Raw genomic sequence first — 23,406 nt, 5'->3', positions numbered from 1 at the left:
ACATGTTCTTTTTAAATAGGGCTTAAGCGGAAAATCCATATTGTATTTTTGTAAGTTTGGGTCCCAGGGGACACACCAAATTTGTCTTTAGGGTCTAAAGCTAAAAAAGAAAAATGTTTGTTAAGCCCTAAACGAGGGCAAGTCAGGTAGACATCTTGGAGGATCTAACAACTGACACTTTCATGAACGCCTTACAGCGTTTTATAGCCATCCGTGGAGCTCTAAGACAAATCACATCGGATCAAGGGACGAATGTTCTCAAAGAACAAACTGAAGTGGAAGGAAGTGGAAAAAGACAGACTACTATGAATGTCCCCGACGGCGGCCATATGGGAGGTGTTTGGGGAGGGCAGATTAGGACAGTAAGGAGCGTGCTAAGCTCGGCCCTCTCACAGAGAGCTGGAAGATTAGATGATGCTTTTGTCTTCTATGAAGCCATGTCAAGTTGTAAATATCCACCCACTCACCACCACTGACAGCATCAATGATCCCAAAAGCCTAGAGCCACTTACCCCAAACAATTCAATTAAATTAATAAAAATTCAACTCAAGGCACGGGCTGCCAATTTCACGAGATCACACCCATTGTGGCTACGCCTGTCGGATTGCCTGCGCTCCCGTACCTGAACAGTCGCCTCATTGAAAACAAATTACTAGACGCCTCAGTTGCTTCCCATGTTAAAAGGTCTGAAGCCCTTTGTCCCATTGCCTCCACCGTGGCTTGCGGGAACATTTGTGGTGGAAGATCTGCATGCCAAGATACTGTATAATATTAAACCGCATGAATTGTAGCGTCCCTATGTAGAGCATGTCATAATAGAAGAATATTTGGTAACAGTAGCCGTACAAGCTTGTGTTGTGTTGTGAGCTTGGAGATCATCTATTTTACAGTGAAGGAATTTGGTGTACGGTTGATTGAAAAAAAGAGGAAGCCAAGTATAGACCCCTCGGGGTCACCGGTCAACAAAATATAGCTATTATTTTCTTCTGTGGTTAACAGAGCACGTCTGAAGCAGATGAATATCTTGCTTACATCACACTCAGACAACACTGGCTACCAGTGTACATTTTTCAGCATATTTTGATTTAGTCTTGAATAACACATTTCTAGTCTTTAGTCCCATAAATTGTTTAGTCTTAGTCTAGTCCTAATAATCTAAATATGTTTTTGGCTGTAATGCCATTGCACACACGGATGAAAAAATACTCCTGTACTTAATGTTCATGTAAATCAACCATAAAAAAACTCAAAATTTAAAACATAACCCCTTCTGCCATGTTAATCTTTTCAGAATATTTTGATTTTGTCTTGAATAACACACATTCTTTAGCCCCATTTAGTCTTCTTTAGTCTATAGTCAAGTCTTAGTCAACAAAATGAACACTGCTGGCTATCTCCAAGACGTGTTGATCGTTAGTCATTCTCAAAGCAAAAGAGATTCCCCGCAATGACTGTAAAATAGGAAGAGTACTTGATGTTTGTGAAGATGATGACAGACTATTGTGAAAAACCACAATACAAATAGGAAATAGAAAGCTTGGGAAAGAAGGTCAACACCTGATTCATCCGTCCATTTTGCAATGTACTATTCATAAGTTGGTTATACTTGTAGAATTGTAATGTGTTCCAATTGAGCTAGTCTCTAAATACCTACCTGCCTTTCCATTTAAATATCCAGAAAAGGTTGGTATTGGGTAAATAATACGTTTGTATTGGTGTATTACATCTTTCCTGTGTGGGGAGTAAAGTGTCACTCTTGATCTAAGAGTTGGTTTTGAGAATTACTGGAATTATTCAAATTTGTTCCATGGTGTACCAAGTAGAGAGCCGACCCCGGTCAAGTTGACTAAATATAGAGGATGTATTGGCTGTGAAGGAGGTACATTAAGCAAACTTTTAATGTTGATTTTTCTCTAGAAGATTTCAGTCTTCAAATGGCATCTGTACGATGCATAGCAATTATTTCACTGGACCTGTGTATACATTTCACACTTGTGCCGCGTCATGTCATTTGAGGACATGTAGAGGTATTGCTACAGAAAACTCCCAGGCGTCTCTCTCGGGCCTTTGAGAGTGCCGAAACGCCAGTCATTCACGCCCGTCAGAAACGTCATGGCTTTCAGTGAAAAGGAGCAGACCCTCGGTGCCCTTGAAGGCCTGTCGGCTAATGCAGGTTAATCCCTGTGCTTGGGACCTGGCTCTGGCTCTCAGAGGGTTAGTGTCATGAAGATGAGACGGGGAGAGCCTCTCTAACCCTATTAACTCGCAGGGCTAAGATGACTTAGCTCTGACAGCTTACCCACCGGCGCAGAATCACGGGCCAACATTAGACCAAAGAACTTCTCAGAACAAGGCGGGGGCATCTTGCGCACTTTCATTTTCCAGGAAAATGTACAGGCGGTGGGCCGGCCGCGTTGGTGTGGAGGAGACTCAGATGGATGGATACTCCTGAGCGGGCAAGAAAAGGATCGGGGAAAGTTGATCGTTACACGCACCCACCCACTTCACCCCCATTCCCAGACGAAGCACGTTGACTGTTTGCGTGTGCGTGTTTGTGTGTGTGTATATAAACAGTAGTAGAGTTCATCAAAGGATACCGCCGCTGCTCATGTCCTGCCAGCGTGTAGCCTTCCTGTCGACGTGCGGGACCTCCAGGTCAATGAGGGACAGAGCCTCCTCATCAGTGATGCCCTCCTCCAAATAGAACTGCACCAGAGGGAGCACCTCTGCAAACAGCCAGACATGCTGCATCAGTAATGCAAACGTGTGTGTGTGTGTGTGTGTGTGTGTGTGTGTGTGTGTGTGTGTGTGTGTGTGTGTGTGTGTGTGTGTGTGTGTGTGTGTGTGTGTGTGAGAGAGAGAGTATGTGCATGTGTGTTCAAGGTGTGTGTGTTATAGATCTTGTGTACAAGTAAATAAGAATAAACATATTTTGTTCCGTTTCCTCAGACATTGTAGCAGGTAAAGCAGGTGTGTGTGTGTGTGTGTGTGTGTGTGTGTGTGTGTGTGTGTGTGTGTAGGTGGGGGGGAATGAGGAAAGAGAACAGATTCACAAGCTTCATTTTCTTTTCTCTGGGCATATTGTTCATATGGCAGGTTTTCTGGGGTTAGAAGCAATCTGCAGCCATAGTGCCAGACACCAGTCACACTGCCAAGCCACTTACTTGAATCTGAAACAGTCCTTTGTTTGTTGTGGTGGCTGAAAGCTTTGCTGACACAATGTCTGTCGTACGCTGTATATGTCTGTCACACTACATTAGGCAGCAGGTGTGTGTGACGTGTGTGTGTGTGTGTGTGTGTGTGTGTGTGTGTGTGTGTGTGTTAACTGACCATAGGAAGAAGCTGAATAGATGAAAGGCTGTTTGCAGTTGACACACACGCTGCCCTGGGAGTTCAGCAGGGGGTTGTTGGTGGAGCAGCGGTAGCACATCATGCCTTCAATCAGGTCCTTCATGGTAAACACACATGATAGTAAAGACAATCAGGTCCTTCATGGTAAACACAGATGATAGTAAAGACAATCAGGTCCTTCATGGTAAACACAGATGATAGTAAAGACAATCAGGTCCTTCATGGTCGTAAAATGCCGAAACGAAAGAAAGCAGCAAATGAAAAAAAATTAACACACATCTTTTACTTTCTCTAATAACAACTCAAAACATGAATCTTGGCTTGTGTCGTGCTTAACCCTTTATAGTTCACCGTATTTGGCCCCTGTCCGTCCGTCGGTGAGCAGCTAATTTCTGCCACCGTTGGACCGTGGCGAAAACTAGAGTTCTGAACAGGCCCGAAAATTAAGGATATATGGAGCTGACCTGTTCTGACATTCCATTATGTTGATCTGACCTCCTCAAACCCTGTACACTCAAGACACGCTCCATATATGGCCAGTGCACGCTTCTCACCCTCAGGCATCTTACTGGTATTCCATCATGGTTGACTACATTTATATGATTGACTCCATATGTCGATCTGACAGCATCCATATGTCGATCTGACATCCGTCACTCGTGCGTCTCAACTGTGCCGAATTAAGAGGCTCTGTTGTTTCAGGCCTGAAAACATCAATCAATTACTAAAAAGGAAAATCCCTGTTATGCCCATATATGGAGATCCTTGATGTCATCAATATAAAGCCCATATATCATATATGTCAATATATGGCCATATTGTCACAGTCTCATGATAACCTGCGTCGTTGCCACGACGCGAGTCATGATTGAAAATGAACCAAGTTGGTACAACACATGGATCTCCATATGTGGAGCTGACTATCATCACCTGGATCTCCATATATGGAGATCAACACTGACCTCATCAAACCCTGGATACTATAGCCATACATGGTTTGACATACTAGATCTGCATTATGAATATATGGAGTCGGCCAGCAACTCCAGATCTGACCTCGCTGACACCAGATTATTTAGTTTAACTCCTGCTTCTCAACTGTGCCGTATTAAGAAGCTCTGTTGTTTCAGCGTGGCTTCTCCCTCGGGGCGTCTTACTGGTAATATTGAATCACGTCTCTCAAGTAATACATGTGTTGTGCCCAGTGTGACTGTGAATGCACCTCAACAACCATAAACGTCTTGTTATATGTACTCCATGGGTTATCCAAAGGGTTAACCCTAACCCTTAGTTAAACCCGCGTTGTTAATGTGAGGCAGGTCTTACTTATAGGTTACTTATATAAAAAATATTCCAATTTGCATTTGGCAAAGGAGACAGACGGGTGGGCAGAGAAGTGCTTTTGTGAGACTACAAGTGGGCGGTGAAGAAGTCAAGCCAGCATTCTTAATGAAGCAGTTGGATGTTTTCCACACAAACACAACTTTTTAACACTTTCATGCACAGTATTTGTTAGGAACGCATTATGTATATTACAGAAATACCCAACGGTCATTATGTAGGAGGAAATGGTCATTATGTAGGAGGAAATGGGCACTCGAACTTTAACCACTGTTAAACCACTCTTAAAGGAGTCTCCACTAGCCCCCCTTTCTCGCTACACTGATTCACCTCAGCAAACACGCACAACACGCAGCTAGCTGAAGAGCTTGTAGATCGCCTAGTTCCACCAATGTTTGCCCCCCAGGATAAGGATGCTAGGGTTCATGTGGCTAAGAAAACATTGTGTTGTAAGCACATGAGCATAGACGTGGAGACATAATCCTCATGAAAGTACCTCATTGTCATGGAAGGGTTTGGAGCGGATGGTGAGGCTGTCCAGGTCAATGGAGTCCTGGAAGCGAGATGGAACATGAAGGTCCTGGAGTTTCTCATAAGAATATCTGGCCAGCTTATACGCCCCCAGCTTACGACTCTGCTTGGCCAGTGCATACAAGGTGTTGCTGCATCAGGTTAAGGCAAACAGGGTTAGAGACGCACCGGTTACAATCTGAATTTGACTACTAACACTTAATGGTCATCTTGTCGGCAATAATGGACGGAGGCTACTGTTCATATCCATTGGCTGTTATTCAATAAATGTACAGAAAGCTCATACACACAAACAAGTATGTTTGGGGGCGTGGCCGAGTCTGCCATTGTGTTGGAGGCAGGGCTTTCACTTCTAGTTGCCTAGTTTATCAGTCGACTAGTTGTTTAACTACCCATTATGTAAAAAAAATATATATATAAAATATATAATATTATTTGTACATTTAAAAACTGTGCACATTGGTGTCTATAATCTATCATTCTATCTGATGTTGATGCCTACAAAAACGGGAGACACCAGGGTGACTGGGAACCAGCGACGTAGAATATTCTGAGCCTTGTTCTTCTAACCGCGGCCACATACCAACACGTTCTGCTCTGTTCTGCCATGAACACTAGAATGACACTTTAAACACTTTGCTTAGGTTATCCGTAAGGCCTGCGTGTTGTATGTATATACAGGAACATGTGGGGTTTTTTGTTTTTTTTCTTCCAACATTTTTTCTGTTTGAGAGGAGGAAATTGTTGCTTGTTTGTATTTATATGGAGGCAGATCAGAGTTAGAGACAGGCAGCGGCTGGTCAATGAGTTGCAGCTGCAGCAGCCTCCATTATCTTACTGATACTAACACCCCCCCCCCCCCCCACACACACACACACACCCCCCTGTTCCTCTCCACATATACAGTACAGTATATATAGAGAGAGAGCATCCTTGGCATGGAAACGTTTGGGATCCCTTCCACTAGTCACTGTAAACGCCACGTACGCACCTCCAACCTCCTTCAAGCCGTCGGGAGGGCCTGCTGATAAGTGCATGTCCTCCTATTGTGTTGCATAGTAAAGCGCATATTGTGACAGTGTGGCCTGTGTATTCCCTGCCCTGTGCCTCTATCCATGAATCACGGTTCAAAGTTTTCCGAGCAACTCTGCTTGACCCGAGAAGAGCCCAGCAGCTGCACTTCCTGATTTCCGTCTGCAAGGCCGGGATTTCCTTCCTCATGCTCCGACGTGGCTCTGTGCGAGTGTGTACGTGCATGCTGGTTCCAATCAAAGTGTTTTTGAAGTGCGTGTGTGTGTGTGTGTGTGTGTGTGTGTGTGTGTGTGTGTGTGTGTGTGTGTGTGTGTGTGTGTGTGTGTGTGTGTGTGTGTGTGCGCGCGCACGTGTGCGTGTGCGTGTGTGTGTGTAAAGTGTATGCACAGAGTTGGGTTAATCAGTTTGTTTGTTTTAGTTGCTGCTGAGGATGTGCCTCTTGCTGGCGTCCTCTCCTCCTTCCCATCATCACCTCTTTTCCTTCTCTCCACCGTTTCCGCGCTTGGCGCCCGACGCTCCCCCCTTTCTCCCGCCGCCTGTCTGTTTCCCACCTCTACAGCGTCGCTATCTGTATTCTGTAGCACGCTTGGTTTCAAATTAGCAACTTTATCAACTTTATCCAGAGAGGATGGAGTCATGGAGACAGCACATTTTCCCCCCAACAGATTACATGGGAGTGTGTGGCATGCAGCAGAGGTTAGTTGGGGTTACTTTCGGCGAGAGGAAGGATACACTTTGGAGATGCCCCGTGGAATGTCCTTTGTGAGGTTGTTCAGGAGGAACCGGCAGATGTTGAAGAGAGTCTCCGGCATGTGGGAACTGAAGGGCTCGTCCTGGACAGGGGAAATGGTAGAGGGACGATTTATTAGAGAAGGACAATGGTTAAAGAAAGATAGACTAAAAGATAGACTAGTTAGATTGGTGACAGAGAATCTACAAGGTTAGAGGACACGGAACCAAAAGGGAGACTATTTCTCTACATTTTTATCCCACAAATGTTGTAACCCAGTGTCTGTCTGTCAGTCAGTCAGTCAGTCAGACAGACAGACAGACAGACAGACAGACAGACAGACAGACAAATATCAAAGAAAAAGAGGAAAGATAGAAATAAATAAATAAACTTTAAGAAAGTGTGTGCAAACAATGGCGAGTATAATCTCCGACTGCGATAAATCAGAGAGCTTGTTGTGAATTCTCCTTGTGTTTGAAAAATTAAACGATAAAAAAATGACTAGCTCCCTTCAAAAGCGCCAAAAAGTGCTCATCACATAGATCTCTTTAAATCTGTGCTTCCTCTTCCCTCATCCTCCCCCTTCATCCTTTACCTCTCCCGCCGTCAAATTTGGCTTAATAAAAAAGCTAGAGCTTAGAGCAGCGCTTCATCCCCACCGACAAAAGCACAGGACGGGGCTTTCACCGGTGGGCTTGTATAGGAAGGGAACATTTACTAGAGCAATCACTAACGCAGCACTTTTAGTCAGCGGTAGATGCTTCAAGTTCATGGTGCCTGCCTGCCCGCCCGCCCGCCTGCTTGGGAGAGTTAAAGTAAGATATATAGAGTTTTCCTGCTCTGGTCTGGATCACAGTGATGTTACACTATTGCATGGGTGTGACCACACACAACTGTAACAACAAACACGGGACAGACGTGCATGCATGCACGCACGCAAGCACGCACGCACGCATGCACGCACGCACACACACCTCATTGACACAAAACAGGGCACCCCATACAGAATCCACATAACCAGGATATGCTTATGTTTATAAGCATGTTAGTGCTGGGGGTGGGAGGTCTCGGAAGACCACTGGTGGGTTGGTAATCATGATCAATCAAGCCACTGGTTACCATGGTGGCCGGGGGCAGGGATGATGGGGGTCGCTGCGTGTTCAGGCTGTGAACCGCTGTGTGCGGAGGATATGAGAGATTGTCAAGGTGACAGAGCCTCTGCAAGGTCAGAGGACACAGACCCAAAATGGAGATTCTGTGACAGAAGCCTCAGTACATTTTGGCCAGTTTGGACTCAGATTTGTTATGTCAAGTCTGAAGGGCATAAAACCACATGAAAAACCAATTTTCACTACTCAAATCTGAACCACATTCCTCTGCATTTTGAAATAATTTGATTTCAAAATGTGTGACTCAGTCTCTGGACAATGGGACACTGAAGCCTACTTTTGGTGGCGATCTCTAAAAATAGCCGATCTGCTATTTTTGCAGATGTTTGAATACCTACGTAAATCCAATCTGATCACTTGCAAACAAGACTGTGGACAGTCAGTCTTAAAGATTTGCCTGGAGTGTGAACAAGGCCTAATAGAAGTCATTTTAGAATCCTGGGCAAATCTTCCTGCTTTTCAGAGTCTGGAAAAAGGTGGGGAAATGCTTTTAATAGCAGTCTCCTGGAGATTTGGCCCACTCACAATCTCCTTATGTGGTTTCTGCCTATAAATCCCACAACTCTCGACTGTGTCCAATCATTTTTTTTTTTCCATTTTCAGCCCACACTTAAAAACGTGAGACTTTCCTGCTTTGACTGTACCAAGAATCTATCTTTAGGCAGACCAGCAGTTCTGGATCAGGGCGCCCTTGAAAATCTCTAAAGTGTTTGGAGCCCAATCATCTGACCACTTAACATGGAGTGGTCAGATGGCATGGGCAGCATGCATTTTCAGACCATGTTTAATTTAACGGTCAATCAATCGACGGTTTTCCGGCTTCGATCAATGAAACTAACATAGAATAGTTTAAGTTCCTATTGACCACTTCAAAGTAGTCAGATGATATGGGCCACGTGAATTTTCAGAATGTTTTAATTTTAATGATCAATCTAACTAACACAGTAAACTTTCAGTTACAGGTTGGGAATATGACTAGAGTCTATCTTTAGGTAGACAGATGGTGAGTGTTCACTGTTCTTACTGTGTAGCGCTGGATGGGGTGGTACACGTGGTAGAGCTCAGCCAGGTGCTGAAAACGCTCAAATTTAGTCAGCATCTCACTCTTCTGCTCTTCAATCTCTATAGACACACGCACGGTCGCACACACACACACACACACGCACAGTCGCACGCACGCACACCAAAAATACGTACAACTCCTTGAGTGTCAACTATGAACCAATGGACCCACACTTACTCAACTATTGTGCTGACATAAAATGTTGAAAATGGAGTAAAATATTGTACTTTCTACTTTAATCTGATTTATTAATTTACTGATTGAGATTAGCAATATAAAATATGATCATTAACTAATAACTAACTATACTTTATGTGTCAATACTATAGTATTTATTACTGATATATTACTGAAATGGCCATTTTGCACAATATTAGTATTTACTTCAGATGCTCCAATTACATTTTGACATACTGAAGTAAAATTCAGAATGCAGCACTTTGACTTGTAACTATACTTTTACTTAAGTAAAAGATAGTGTAGATAGATAGATGTTCTACCACCGATGCCCGGAGGTCCATTTACATTTGTACATTAATGTTTATTAACAAAATATGCACATTCAATCTATAGACTGTGGTCCTGTGTGTTTTTGCTCATGGCGGGCCTCACCCCTTGCGATGTCCAGACACTGCATGGACAGCATCCAGTAATAGTACGCTGCATCGTTGAACCTGCTCTCCACCACGGCATTCTGGGTAAGCTGCTCCAGCACTTTCACAGCTTCGCCCTCCCGTCCCGCCTTGTGAAACGCTGGGGGGAGGAGAGAAAAGGCGTTGGTCGGGGGCGGGAGTGGAGCGTGCGAGACAGTGCGACAGATTGTCTGCGGCGTGCCCTAGAAAACATAAGGCTTTCGTACAGTACGGCAGCGATGCAGAGCTAAAAACAACAGCACATTAACAACTCTGTCCCACTCTCCAGCCTCTCACATTGCGGCGGCAGCTACGACGGGCTGCCCAGGCCAGTCCGCTGCGTCTGTAAAGTACACCACTGAGTTTTAGCCCTGTGGGAGCTAACCTGTTTGTTGTTACGCACTCCAGCATTCCCAGGCTGCCAGGATTTTATAGCATTAAAAGAAAAAACACTCAGACACACACACACAGACACAGAGGCGCGTGCAAGAGCATCACACACACACACACACACACACACACACACACACACACACACACACACACACACACACACACACACACACACACACACACACACACACACACACACACACACACACACACACACACACACACACACACACACACACACACACACACACACACACACACACACACACACACACACGTCTGGCATGCCACAGGCAATTTGTACTTCACTGCACCTCACAATGTTTAGCTAATTTTTCAAATGGAACCACAAACATAAGTCATTTCCAACCAAACTAAGCAGGGGAGGAGCGCTACTAAATACCGAAACGCAGCAGCACTTACACAGCAAAGGGCTAATAAACATGCGTTCCGACTATCCTTCATTTTCCTATCGGAGGCTAATTAGAAGCAGCTTTGGGGAGGCGACCCAAACGTTGACCCTGTCCCGTGGGGGGGGTCAGAACATATTAGCACCAAGTGTTTATCAGTCCACTCAACCGGACAGAAACCACACTCAGCTGCTGCTGGTTAGTGTACAGGAAAATCACCCCCCCCCCCCCCCACCCCGAACGACCTCCACACAACCCCCAACCAAGACTTCCTTCAACATACAGAAGAGCCAATGGTGATATGATAGATAGATATATTGTCGCTTTTTTATTATTATTATTATACTCAGTGCTATTGAATACTCTTTACGTCTGTAAAGTATTAGTAAAATAAAGTTGGTTCCTTCCTGTTCTTTATGTAAATCGACTTGGGTAGGCCTACTTAGAAAAGCGCTATATCCGAGCTAATATTAGCACGTCTGACTAAACCGTCGGTCAAACAATCTAACTCCAACTGAGTTTTTTCCCCCGTCATTCTAATGATGGACCTAACTATATCTCCACATTCACTGGTAAAAAAAACACACACACTCCACGTGAGCTGGATTTGAGTAAAGTGATGATAATATAATGCAAGTATCTGAAAATAACGAGGCAGCATTGTGTTGTTTTAAAAAACTTTTTAAATTTTGTGTGTGTGTGTGTGTGTGTGTGTGTGTGTGTGTGTGTGTGTGTATAAACTACAGTACATAGGGCCTGGGTTATTGCTCTGACACTGTGTATTCAGGTTTCGGTACACAGTATTGGCCAGGCTATTGCGTGGGTGAAATAGGCTCTAACCCTTGAAATGAAAAAGGCCCAGAATCACTGATTTAGTATAAAGTAGTTATATATAGGCTGTGGTATGAGCTCCTAGGCTATAACTCTTGTGTTCTTTAGGCTACCTATACTCAGTTCCTCCCACACACGCATACAGAACCAAAGTGTGGTGGTGGTGTGCGGCCGGAAGCCTACGTTAGGAATTCTATTGCAATCACTTGTAACATAAAACTGCATTGCCCCGCCGGCCCAAAATATACACAATCAGCACAATGAATGACCACGGGCGAGTTACAGTGCAATCAGGCCTGCTGCAGCTCACGCCCGCGTTCTGTACAGAGACAGAGAGACGGACAGACAGACAGACAGGGGGGGATTATCCTGAGGAGGAAATATGCATGCTGGGATCATAATTATAAATCTATGAGCTGATTAGGACTATGGTTACAGTCAGTAATCATCATCAGGGCCGCTTGTAGTAGCGGCTGATGATTAGAGGCATGTATGCAGGGGTCGAAGAAGTACTCACATTGTTTTTACTTGAGTAAAAATAGCAATACACCACTGTGTGGAAATACTGTGTTAGAAATAAAAGGTCTGTAGTCACTATATGCGGACATTTTACGTTTAAAAAAATGTGTCAAAATAAATAGCCGATGTGCTGTACAGCGGCGCGCACCGAGCTTGTAGATCGGCTATTTTCGAGGACTTAATTGCTTAAAGATTTTTTAATTGCCACGATTTTTTTCAACCCTAAAACATGATCATCAGGTATTATTATAATATAAGTGTACCGTATTTGTTAAAATCATGCTTTTATGTGGACACGCCCACCAGTTCATTAAGTATGCCTGGTTTGCCTGATGGGTGGTGATCCACCTGAACTGAAGCCACACCCACAGCTGTAGTTGTATGATAAAGGGGGAGGGGTTAGGGGAGGGGCTGATAGTGTGACGTCACTATATTACTGTTTATTTCATTGGCCTGTTTTACTGTCAAGGGTTCAGCCTCCAGGAAGAAACCCTAAATACAAAGTTAATACACCAACTCGCCGGACAGCAATCCAGGGTCGAGCCTGGTGGGTTGTCCTAGGGAACGTTCAACAAACAGTGCCCTCGTCTAAACGGCATCGCTGCAACTCGACAACATTGTCTTTCAAAGAGGAAGCATCCGAGCCAGCCTGTCTTGAGAGGAGCTGTATGAACTATGAACTACTGAGGGTTGCAACTTGCTGTTGGTGAGCTACAAGGAGCTAGCAGCGGGGGCTAACACCCTACACTACACACAAACACACACACACGCACGCACGCGCCAGCTAGGACGCTGCCTTGTTTATTTTCTTTTATTTTGTTTGGTCTAAACGAAATCCCGAAGTGGAGTTTATTTATTTTGGTTCTGCAACAGTGGTGCACCACCTGGGTTATTTTGGTTATTGTGAAAACCTGAAATGGACTAAACTGTGCTATATGTATGAACTGAACTGAACTACTTCTGGTTTCCAATACAAACCTTGAAACTGACTTTGCTTGTGTCTTTTGCAATTCTTGACTGTTTTGAGTTTAACTCAAAATTAAAATTAAAATAAAATAAAAAAATGTATAGAGACTGGCGCTTAGGGACTTTTTGGCACTTCTTAGAAGCGATGGATGAGTTAATTTGTAGTGTGTGGACCATGGTGACACTGATCAAATATTGATAAAAAACGCTTCTACCATATTATTTAGGCCCCCACAATCTAAAGCTATATGTTTCTATGTCAGCCAACCCTAACCCTAACCCTAACCCTAACCCTAAGTGACATAAGTTGAGCCTTAATGTAAGATCGTCAAGGCTAGTGCTACGGCAAGTGCTATGGGCTAAGATGGAGTCTGAAGAGGTGGGTTTTCAGACTACGGCGGGCTACGGTGAACTACGGCCTAGTAGTAGTAGTATACGGCGGGCACGGTACACTGTTTAGAAAAAACACTGGCCAGCAAGCTAAAGGGTTAGGGGCAGTCAGGCACATTGACTTGGGAGACTCACCTTTCTGTGCCTCCTCAAAGCGGTCGTTCTCAGCCAGCCACTGGGCATAGGGCACGTAGACGTCATCCTTGAACTGGCTGTGTTTCTCCACCAGCGAGAAGGCCTGAGAAACGGTGAGGAAATAACAGGAGTATTGACGGTTCTCCTTAAATGTCCCAACAAAATGTTAACAGATTCACTATGATGTGATTACATGTGAGGATTTACAGGTGTACTGCCGTGGTTCTCAAAGTGGGGGCTGGGCCCCCCCACCCCCCAGGGGTCCTTGAGGGGGTTCCAAGGAGTCCCCAAGTCAAATGTATTAATTTGAAGCAAAAGGTCAATCCACAAGCTTTACAGAACATCACTCGTTGTGAGCTTGTAGATCTGACATTTTAAAATAGTTTGAAAAATCTTGAGAAATTTTGAATGATTTTAACAACACAAATCTTTTCTTATGGACAGATTTGATTCTACTCATTTTCAGATGAGGGTCCACGGCCAAATACATATCAATGTTTGAGGACCACTGGTGTACTGTATGACATCATCGTCTTACAGGCAGGAGCTGAGTCACCGCAAGTGCTCGCCGGCTAAGAACAGATAAATTACAACTCAAATGTTATTTCTAGTCAAAACAAACCCACATTATTTCTAGTCAAAACATTGGTGAAAGCAATATTAATGAGCGTGGAGTAAAGACAAGTGTGGGGGCCAATTCAATTTCACAGTCAATTAGAGCACTGGACTGGAAGGGCTGCTAGAACAGGACAGGATTTCGGGTGGCGTTACAGGGCCCAATGAACGTATATCTGCCTGTCATGTTGACTGATTAAACTAAATGTCCCTTGGCAAAACCTCAGCCAAGAAACACACACTCCAGGCATACCACACTGTAAGGCCGAGCCCAGCGAAGTCACACTGGAGTTTGAGAGAGAGAGAGAGAGAGAGATGATGCAGTGAACAGCATCCATATACTGTAGCCCCGTAATGTGGTGCAGCGGGTGTCCTGCCTGATTTTTCCACCTCCCCCAGTGAATTGATGTAAAGCATAACATTTCTCCCACATCCACAGGCTCGCCTTTTCTATCTCTCTCCACATCAAATACAAATATCCAAAAGTGTTTTCTCAGAGCGCTGCAGAATCATAAGAGCACAATTAATGCTCTCTCTCTCTTTGTATTCTGTTTCACCGCGCAGATCAGTCAGCATCTCTGTAATGCCTGTAACTCGATTAAAACACTGCCGATGGATTAAGGAAATGTAATATTTGCTTGGTGTCTGCATAATGCATAGTGTGAGGCGCCTCTGATGGGCGACATTGATTGGGGGGAAAAGGAATAGTTTGAAAAAGCTAATGTGCTTTAATGCATTAGAGCGCTTCTTGTGTCTCGCTTCCTAATCACAGACACTTCAGGCATGTGGATTCGGAGGAACCGCAGGCTGGTCGATTAGCTCCGGTCCATGAGCATTATTATCGCAGACTTAACGTGTCATTGTTCGCGTCACTGACAATACATTTCCTAGTGGGTTCAATTTAGAGACATCAACATTCTGCATTTTTTCGTATCTCCCGTGGGGAGTGATGACAAGACATTTCTGACTGGTTGATGTAGCACGGCTCTATATATGGCTCACAACGCAGTATATTTCTGGGAACATTCTAAAGGGGTACTCCATATATGTCATAATGAGCACACTCAGCACAGAAGGTGAGTCTCTCAGGTGTTGTAAAAGTGTGTCAGACCTCTTCAAGGTGGTGGAAGGTAACTAAGTACATTTACTATATAAATACAAATTTGAGGTACTTTTGCTTTACCTGAGTATTTCAAATTATCAGTACTTTTACTTCTACTCCACTACATTTCAGACGCAAATATTGTACTTTTACTCCCACTACAATTATTTGAAAACTTTAGTTACTAGTTACTTTGTAGATTTTGATTATTATTAAAAAAAATACAGTAACCACTTCAGCCCTATATATATTTCGGCCAATATCCGATCTACAAGCTCACAATGCGTTGCGATTGTGAGCTGCCATTTTCAAAAGATTTGTATACATTCGAAAACTTGGAATGGGACATTCTGCATAGTGAGTACTTTCTACTTTCGGTACTTTAAGTGCATTTTGATGGCAACACTTTTGTACTTTTACTCAAGTACATTTTTTAATTCTGTGACATTTACTTGTACCGTGAGTATTTCTACATTGCAGTATTGATACTTGTACTTGATACTAAGTAAAACAACGGAGTACTTCTCCCCACCACTCACTGACCTCCTCCCAGTGGCATGCCTCTACGTGCAGCTGCACCAGCGCCTTCAGGTCTCCCATCTTGGAGTAGGTCTCTGAGGCGTAGCCGTGGTGCTTCAGCCTCCTGAAGTAGAGCGCACACTTCGCCAGAGGCTCGCGGTCCGCCTTGTCCAGCTTGCGGGCGATGTCGATCAGCCTGGATGAGAGCAGAGGGGCGGGGGGGACGGGACGGGACACATGAGCACAAACGGGGCAGGTGTGTGTGGGTGCGTGTCTTGCTCTGCACATGCAGTACTGAGGCTTCACACAACCTTTCAGCATGGCATGGCTATATTTATGTGTCCATCTCTATCTATAAATGCTGTGAGTGAGTGTGTGTGTGTGTGTGTGTGTGTTTGTCCGTCCATGTGTCCTTGCATATCCTCTCGAGAGCTGTCTGACCAATCCGTCTTCAAACTTGGTGTGCGTATGTATCGCCAAGTACCAAGCCCCCAGTGAGGCTCTCCAACGTTGAGGCGCTCAGACCTAGTGGTAAGAGCGGGGACTGCAAGCGGACCCGTGGATTTATGACGAGGAAACCCCGTTGGGGTTTAACATTGAGCGCCCGTTTGCACTTCTTCATTTTGGACACCAGATTTGGTGTCCAAATAAAAAAAAAACACGGAAGTGGACCGTTCTTCCGGGTGCTTCAAAATACCACTGAGCAACTTCCACTGAAATGAATAGCGGGGGGGGGGGGGGGGGGGGGGGGTTTCAGTCTCTATCCTTTTAATACTCTAAGTGCAGTGACGCGCCGAGTCAGTCGGAGCGGATGTCTGGAACTGTATCTCTACCAGTAAGACGCCTGATGGTGAGAAGTGTGCACACATCCGCCTGGGTGACAGCAGACTGCTGGGTGAGCGCATGGCGCTTTGGAATGGGGGCTAAGATCAACATATCCGCCTGGGTGACAGCAGACTGCTGGGTGAGCGCATGGCGCTTTGGAATGGGGGCTAAGATCAACATATCCACCTGGGTGACAGCAGACTGCTGGGCGAGCGCTGGCGCTTTGGCATGGGGGGTAAGATCTTAATTTTCGGGCCTGTTAAGAAGTCTAGTTTTCGCCGGCTGCTGGGCGAGCTGCACTAATAACTTTGGGGTTTAAATGGACAGGTATCAGTCAAAAGGAAGACATCGAAGATGGGGAAAGATCAACATATGGAATGTCAGAAACAGGTCAGCTCCATATATGGAGATCTAAGGGTTTGAGGTCAGATGTAGAGTTTCTGGCCAATATTGATAACATCAGGGATCTCCATATGGGCTTACTATTGATGACATCAGGGATCTCCATCCCTGATGATGTCATGTGATGTCACATGCTCCATCCCTGATGTCCGTGTCCATTTAATGCTCACATTACGGTATGTGTAGAGATCCCTGACGTCATCAACGTGATGTCATACTGTACTGACATCATAGACCGGCATCCGAGTACTATGATAGTGGTAAGCATTAAGTACAACAGGTACTCTGACAGCGTGTACAACAGGTCTTGCATCCCCAATGGGCAATGTTCCCAACGGGCATCAGCCTAGTATTTATAGCTGCCCAGGAGTGTACAACTGTCTTTCTTTTTAGTTCTTCTTTTATTCTTTAGTTTTCTTTTTTTAATGGCCTCTTTTTACCGTTAGTGGATGTCTTGTCTGTGTTTACATGTACGTCACCCCGGGAGAACAATCAGACAGTGGTGGAAAGTAACTAAGTACATTTACTCAAGTACTGTACAATGTTCAATATTTTTTACTTCTACTCCGCTACTTTGCTAAGAGGCAAATATTGTACTATTACTCCACTACAATTATTTGAAAACGTACTAGTTACTTTGTTGTTAAGAATTATTATATAACTATTCCAACATTGGCTATTTGAAAATAGCACATCTGCAATAATAAGCTCAAAATAACAAGGTCACAATGTGTTGCGTTGTGAGCTTATTCAATTATAAATCATCAAATCTTGTTTGATAACTAATTGATTAATGGATTAGTTGGATGAACTGTTGCACCCTCATTTTGGCTTCTGTTCTGACAGAAGAAATGCAACATCATTCCAGCCCAGTCAGTGTTAGTCAGGTCAGATTAGATGAAGCCTGACAAGAATACTAACATTCAGTGGTGCAGTGTTGTTTTTGGCAGCAAATTTTTAGTTTTAGTCCTAGTCTCTTGAATAGTTTTCATTTAGTTTCAGTCACAATTTAGTCACCTGGAATGTTTTAGTGTTTAGTCTAGTTTTAGTCGACTAAATATCGTAAGATTTTAGTCGACTAAATCTACAGTTTTGATTTAGTCGACGATTTTAGTCGACAAAATCAACACTGCAGTGGTGGAAGAACTACTCAAACTTTGTTTTTTTTTGAGTGGTGCAACCACTCCAAGGAACAGCAATGTCCGTGTACACCTATGTGTTCACCTATGTATGTATGTATTAATGAGCACGAGTATGGGGGGGGGGGGGGGGGGGGGTTGGGATAACCTAAGAAAAAGTACCAAAATGTAGAAACACTCTGTTACAAGCTAGAAAAAGTCATGTGTCATTTTGTTTTTACTTGCATATCGACAAACCCCTGTAGATTGTACAGTACAGTAAAAAGTAAAATATTTGCCACTGCCTTTGGAGTAGAAGTATAAAGTATTGAAAAATGGACATACTTAGTGTACAAACATTTTGCTTTAAAAGGTCATTCCACACAAATGCAACTCCTTGCAACAAAACAAAAACATTTTAGAGACCATTGCAGCGGTCTGGACTGACCAGTTGCAGACTGGTGCAATTTGGAGATAATGGTTGCAAGTAGCAATGAGTTGCATTGGTGTGGATTGGCCTAAAGAGTATAGGGTACTTGTAACTTGACTAAATGTATTTTGTTACTTTCCGAGAGTGTTCAGTGTGTGTTGGCCCTAAACAGTGTTAACCCCGCTGCTCTAGGTCAGTGCAGGCTGTGAGTGACAGTTAGCAGACACTGGGTCAGATGGGAAGTCTGTAGGGAGTTGTGTGATACGACAGGCCCGGGACACAGCCATATCGGTCTCTGTCTACCAGCTTCCCAGCTACTCTCACACACTGGCAGGCTAGCCCCTTTCCCATGACTCACAACAGAGTGTGTGTGTGTGTGTGTGTGTGTGTGTGTGTGTGTGTGTGTGTGTGTGTGTGTGTGTGTGTGTGTGTGTTACTATTCTTGTGAGGGCCAAATGTCCACACAAGTATTAGTAGAATTTGAGAAATAGACATTGTGGTCTAAAATACCTTTCCTGGTTCTCACAAGGAACAAAACACATTGTTTTGTGGTTACAAAAAGATTTGGGGAGGCTTAGAAGTTAGGTGTTGTTGGGATTAGATTTATGCCTCAGTTATACTTAGTTGAATGCCAGTGTCACACACTGAGCAGAGCTTGTTGATTTTTGATGTAAAAAGAAAAATGGTACCAATGGCATTTATAAAATTGCTGCCCTAAAGTGTTGATATGTTCACAAGTACGGTCATACGTGTGTGTGTGTGTGTGTGTGTGTGTGTGTGTGTGTGTGTGTGTGTGTGTGTGTGTGTGTGTGTGTGTGTGCTTGCGTGTGTGCATGCATGCGTGAGAGAATTGATGAACTGATGTTTGCTGGTAAACAACCTCTTTGTACTTCATCAGCTTTCACTCTGTATGCCATCAGCTAGGTGTCTAATACCCTGAGGCCGGATGTGTGCAGGGCTATGAATACATGGCATTAGCATTAGATTTGAAGAGCGCTATCCTTATAACCTTAGACATTGCTATCCATATTCATGAGCTTAAGCAGTTGTATTCTGGAGCTCAAACCCAAACAATCCACAGAACCTGAGCCCCCCACTGACAGTGATTTCAGGACAGTTACGACAGTGGTTCTCAAAGTGAGGTCCCGGGACCCCAGCAAAATGAGTTAATAGAGCATTAATAACAGTTGAATCACTTTACTATTTACCCATCACCTATTTGAAAATAGCTTGCTCTACAAGGTTGTCGTGACACATTGTAAGCTTGTAGATTTGCCATGACAAAAGGTCAAATGTGGAATATTTTTGAAACACTACACGTCTTGCAAGGAGGTCCGCGGCCAAATACATCAATCAATCTGGAGTAGCCTACCTGACATGAAAAAGTTTGAGACGTGATGCTATCTATTTAGCATTTTGGTTTTAAAAAGTTTAAACAGAACACAAACATTTGCTTGCATTCTTGTAAAATCCCCCTGGCTAGTGTCATTAGATGTAGCGAGTCACTGTCACTGAAAAACCATGTCTCTAGGTAATGACTTGTCAGGCTGTTTCATGTCACAGGTGCCCCAGATACAAACACATTGAGCCCCGTTTAATGAAAATCTTGTCCCCAACTCCCTGGGATGTAATCTTTATTGTTTGGTACAATTTATCATATCTCTAGAAACTGACTACAGATTGTGAATAATGAAACATATTTGCCTCTCTGCATTACCTTCTAGCGAATCAAATATGAGCTAAACTGAACCATTCCCATGGTCCCCATTCCCCACTTTGAGAATCACTGCACCTCATGACATCAAAAGTCGTGGATGTCTGAAATTGGCAAAGTCTTGTCCAAGAAGACAAATCTAATAATCCCATCCATAAACATTAGTATAGCTTATATATGCCATGTCCACAGCAAATACCAGTTTCTGATTGTAATAAATCTGATTGAATAAAATTGGAACACCTCAAATTTACTCCTGGTCAACTGCACCATAAACGCTGGGAAATCATCTGTGTCATTTTAGATTTTAGATATAAATATAGCGTTTTTCAGAAAACTCTATATTTATTAGAACATTATTGGTTCTCGAAAATAGCAGATATACAAGCTCACAGCGCTTGTAAATCAATTTTTTTAATCAATTTTCTTTGGAAAAATGTATTCTCTTCTGGGGGTCCCTGGCACAAAACATTTTCAGATGGGGGAGTCTGTGTCCATGTATTCATTTGGGGGTCCTTGACACAGACAAGTTTGAGAACTATTGATCTAGAAGGCATTTGTAGAATGGGCCTCAGATCTTAATGGATTAATCACTGTTCTAAATAAGCTCATTATCCCATATTAAAATTACATGCGACAATAACAACATCAACTAGAAAGGTCGCAATTTTGAAAAATTGCAGAGTGTGGTTGCCGCGGCGGCTTACATATATACCCCTCCCGCTGATATCGCCGGCCTGCTACAGTTTCGAGTCACGTCTCAGGTCGCGTGTAAGTAATTCGGAGGGGATTCGACCCCCGAAATTCATGTTTTCCCGACAGACGGTTACATTTTTCGCGTTTGCGGCGCCCCCTGTGGATGAAAATGGAATTGCTTTCGCAACTCGGTCGAACGAACCACCCCGGACATGCGATTCAAATTTCGGATGGATTGGACATGCCGTTCGTGATTTATGGCGTTTTTCGTGATATAGGCCCCTCCTACTGACTTCGGTCGACGGTTACGGCCGAACGATACGCACTACCGAAATTCTGAAGTTGTTTTTTTAATCGGATGGGTCCAGAGGTCACGTGTGCCGATTTCTGTGACATTTGGACAAAATCTGTAGGGGGAAAAGCAAAAAGTGTGTTTTGGACAAAATTCAAAATGGCGGAAAATCCATCATGGCGGAAAAGGGCGTGGCCTATATGGGGAGATGCGTCATGACCCAAGGAATCCAGGGTAAACATATTTGTGATTTTACGACCTACGGTTCAAGAGTTATGAGCCAAAAGGTAAAGTGGGATGTTATAGCGCCACCATGAGGCCGACCTAAAAAATTATATTTTTAATTAATTTTAGTGATAATTAGGAAATATCCCTGAAAGTTTTGTAACTATAGTCCTTAAAGTCTCAGAGGGAAAAATACTTGAATGTGTTTTTTTGCATTTCCCCATTCATGTCAATGGGGAAATTTAATTCACTAATAAATTCATATCAAATCAAATATACAACATTTCTCTTCGCACAGTACAAGCGCTCGATTCCCGATTTTTCCGGTCAATTTGACATATGGCTCAAGTGCGTACAGTCAAAACTTCTTGTTGTTGTAGGGCGCCAAACTTTGTCTTACAACTTTGTCTTACTCCAGTAGTGGAGAGAATAATAATAAAGTGTTACACTTACAAGAGTCTGGTTGCCCCTTTAGGGCAACCACACTAATAACGAATAAGTAACGGCAATGCAACGAGTTGTGTGCTTGCACATCAGCAAGTTGATCTGGTAAACACAGAGAAATTACCACGCACATGTCGGCCCAGCCGTGCTCTCCAATGATGTCTATGGCTTTGAGGTGTTCGCCTGCAGACAGGTACATCTCTGCCGCTGCCCGTGGCTCCTTGCTGTTCTTAGCCCAGTCCGCCTGTTTGGTCATCAGTATCTTTGAATTCTGCGGGTCCGTCCCTCCTATGAACTCCTACAAGAAGTGAGAGAGTGCCATCAACATGTTAAGCATTTTAAACCCTATGCCTAAAACACCTGCACTACTCCTTATTATTGCATAGTTGTGGTTTTGGCGTTACATTAATCAAACCAATCAGCATGCCAGGTGCCATTGCCTTTAAGAGCCAGCTGCGCTATGCTTTATGTCCAGTCCCCAGTGGTAACATATACGCTCTCTCCCTCTCTGCTCATGGAAGAGTGAAGAGGCAGTCCGACGTTGATTGCCTTGGAATAAAATAATATTTCATACACAGAATTATCACTCATGCATTGCTGACAGAGAAATAAATTACAGCAATCGCTTGTTTTATGGATTAATTCAACTGAATGGTCTGGTGTGGTTATAGCAAACACAGATCAAATGACATTTTATTTGTCTTTGATAAGCTTAACTGGCAACTGCTACTGTAATAACAGTCACTCTTATGGATAACAGTAAAATAAATAATTGACTTAATTCAGAAGTGCCGCAGTGTTCAAATCTGCAATGAGCCACTTACTGTATGTAATGACGGACAAATCCCGGCTGATAATAGATAATGTTAAATTATTGTAATCCGTTCTTGATTTCCTGTGCAATGGAATAATCAAACTAAAGTAGTAGCGAATGGCATTGCCGAGCACATATCGTCTTTGAATAGACTAACATCTTATATAAACACAATTGACACAAGGAATTGACACTAGCTTACTTCTGCTGATTATAGGACAATTAGAGAGAGAGAGAGGGGAAATACACTCCATTTCTAGACAAGAAGATACTGCGCTAAACTTATTTCATAGGTTTAACGAATAAATAATGTCTTTGAAATGCTGCATCAATTGTGAGTGAAACATGAGTCTTTCAGATATCGTAACAGCAGGCTCAGCCACACCTCCAGACACAAATAAGGGAGTCGGCATAATGCGGAATTAGCTTCTGCTAAATGCTGCTAAAGTGTTACGGGGTCTATAGGGCCCCAACTATTTTTTGCCAAGGGTTATTTAGTTTAGAAAGAATCAAGATTTCGACTATAATGATACATGTTGAAAAGGGAGGCCAGTTGAAAGCGGTTAAGTGTGTCTGTGGGTTTTATAAATATTTAACCAATGAAAAGTATTAGCATGATCGTCCGACTAAATAACTACATTGGATCCATTGGAACAAATTTTGTGTGTAGTGTATACAGTATTTAGATATAGAATGTGTAGCATTACCACCTATAG

At 43.5% G+C, this 23,406-nt stretch overlaps 1 protein-coding gene across 1 annotated transcript in view; it reads right to left on the bottom strand.

Moving 5' to 3' along the window:
- ift122 (intraflagellar transport 122 homolog (Chlamydomonas)) overlaps window positions 1–23,406 on the bottom strand; it is a 53,949-nt gene that overhangs the window by 8,073 nt on the left and 22,470 nt on the right. The window contains exons 18-26 of the mRNA XM_080763749.1: window positions 22,008–22,174; window positions 15,755–15,926; window positions 13,495–13,597; window positions 9,831–9,971; window positions 9,180–9,277; window positions 6,989–7,089; window positions 5,190–5,355; window positions 3,332–3,449; window positions 2,599–2,727 (exon numbers count right to left, since the gene is read on the bottom strand). Coding sequence (XP_080619875.1) covers window positions 2,599–2,727; window positions 3,332–3,449; window positions 5,190–5,355; window positions 6,989–7,089; window positions 9,180–9,277; window positions 9,831–9,971; window positions 13,495–13,597; window positions 15,755–15,926; window positions 22,008–22,174 — 1,195 coding nt within the window. The remainder of the gene's footprint in view (window positions 1–2,598; window positions 2,728–3,331; window positions 3,450–5,189; window positions 5,356–6,988; window positions 7,090–9,179; window positions 9,278–9,830; window positions 9,972–13,494; window positions 13,598–15,754; window positions 15,927–22,007; window positions 22,175–23,406) is intronic.

The sequence above is a fragment of the Protomyctophum bolini genome, assembly GCF_963924005.1.
Source record: "Protomyctophum bolini genome assembly, chromosome: 5".
Classification (NCBI taxonomy): Eukaryota; Metazoa; Chordata; class Actinopteri; order Myctophiformes; family Myctophidae; genus Protomyctophum; species Protomyctophum bolini.
Note: the sequence above shows the minus strand (reverse complement) of the source record. Positions and strands in the feature narration are given on the sequence as shown.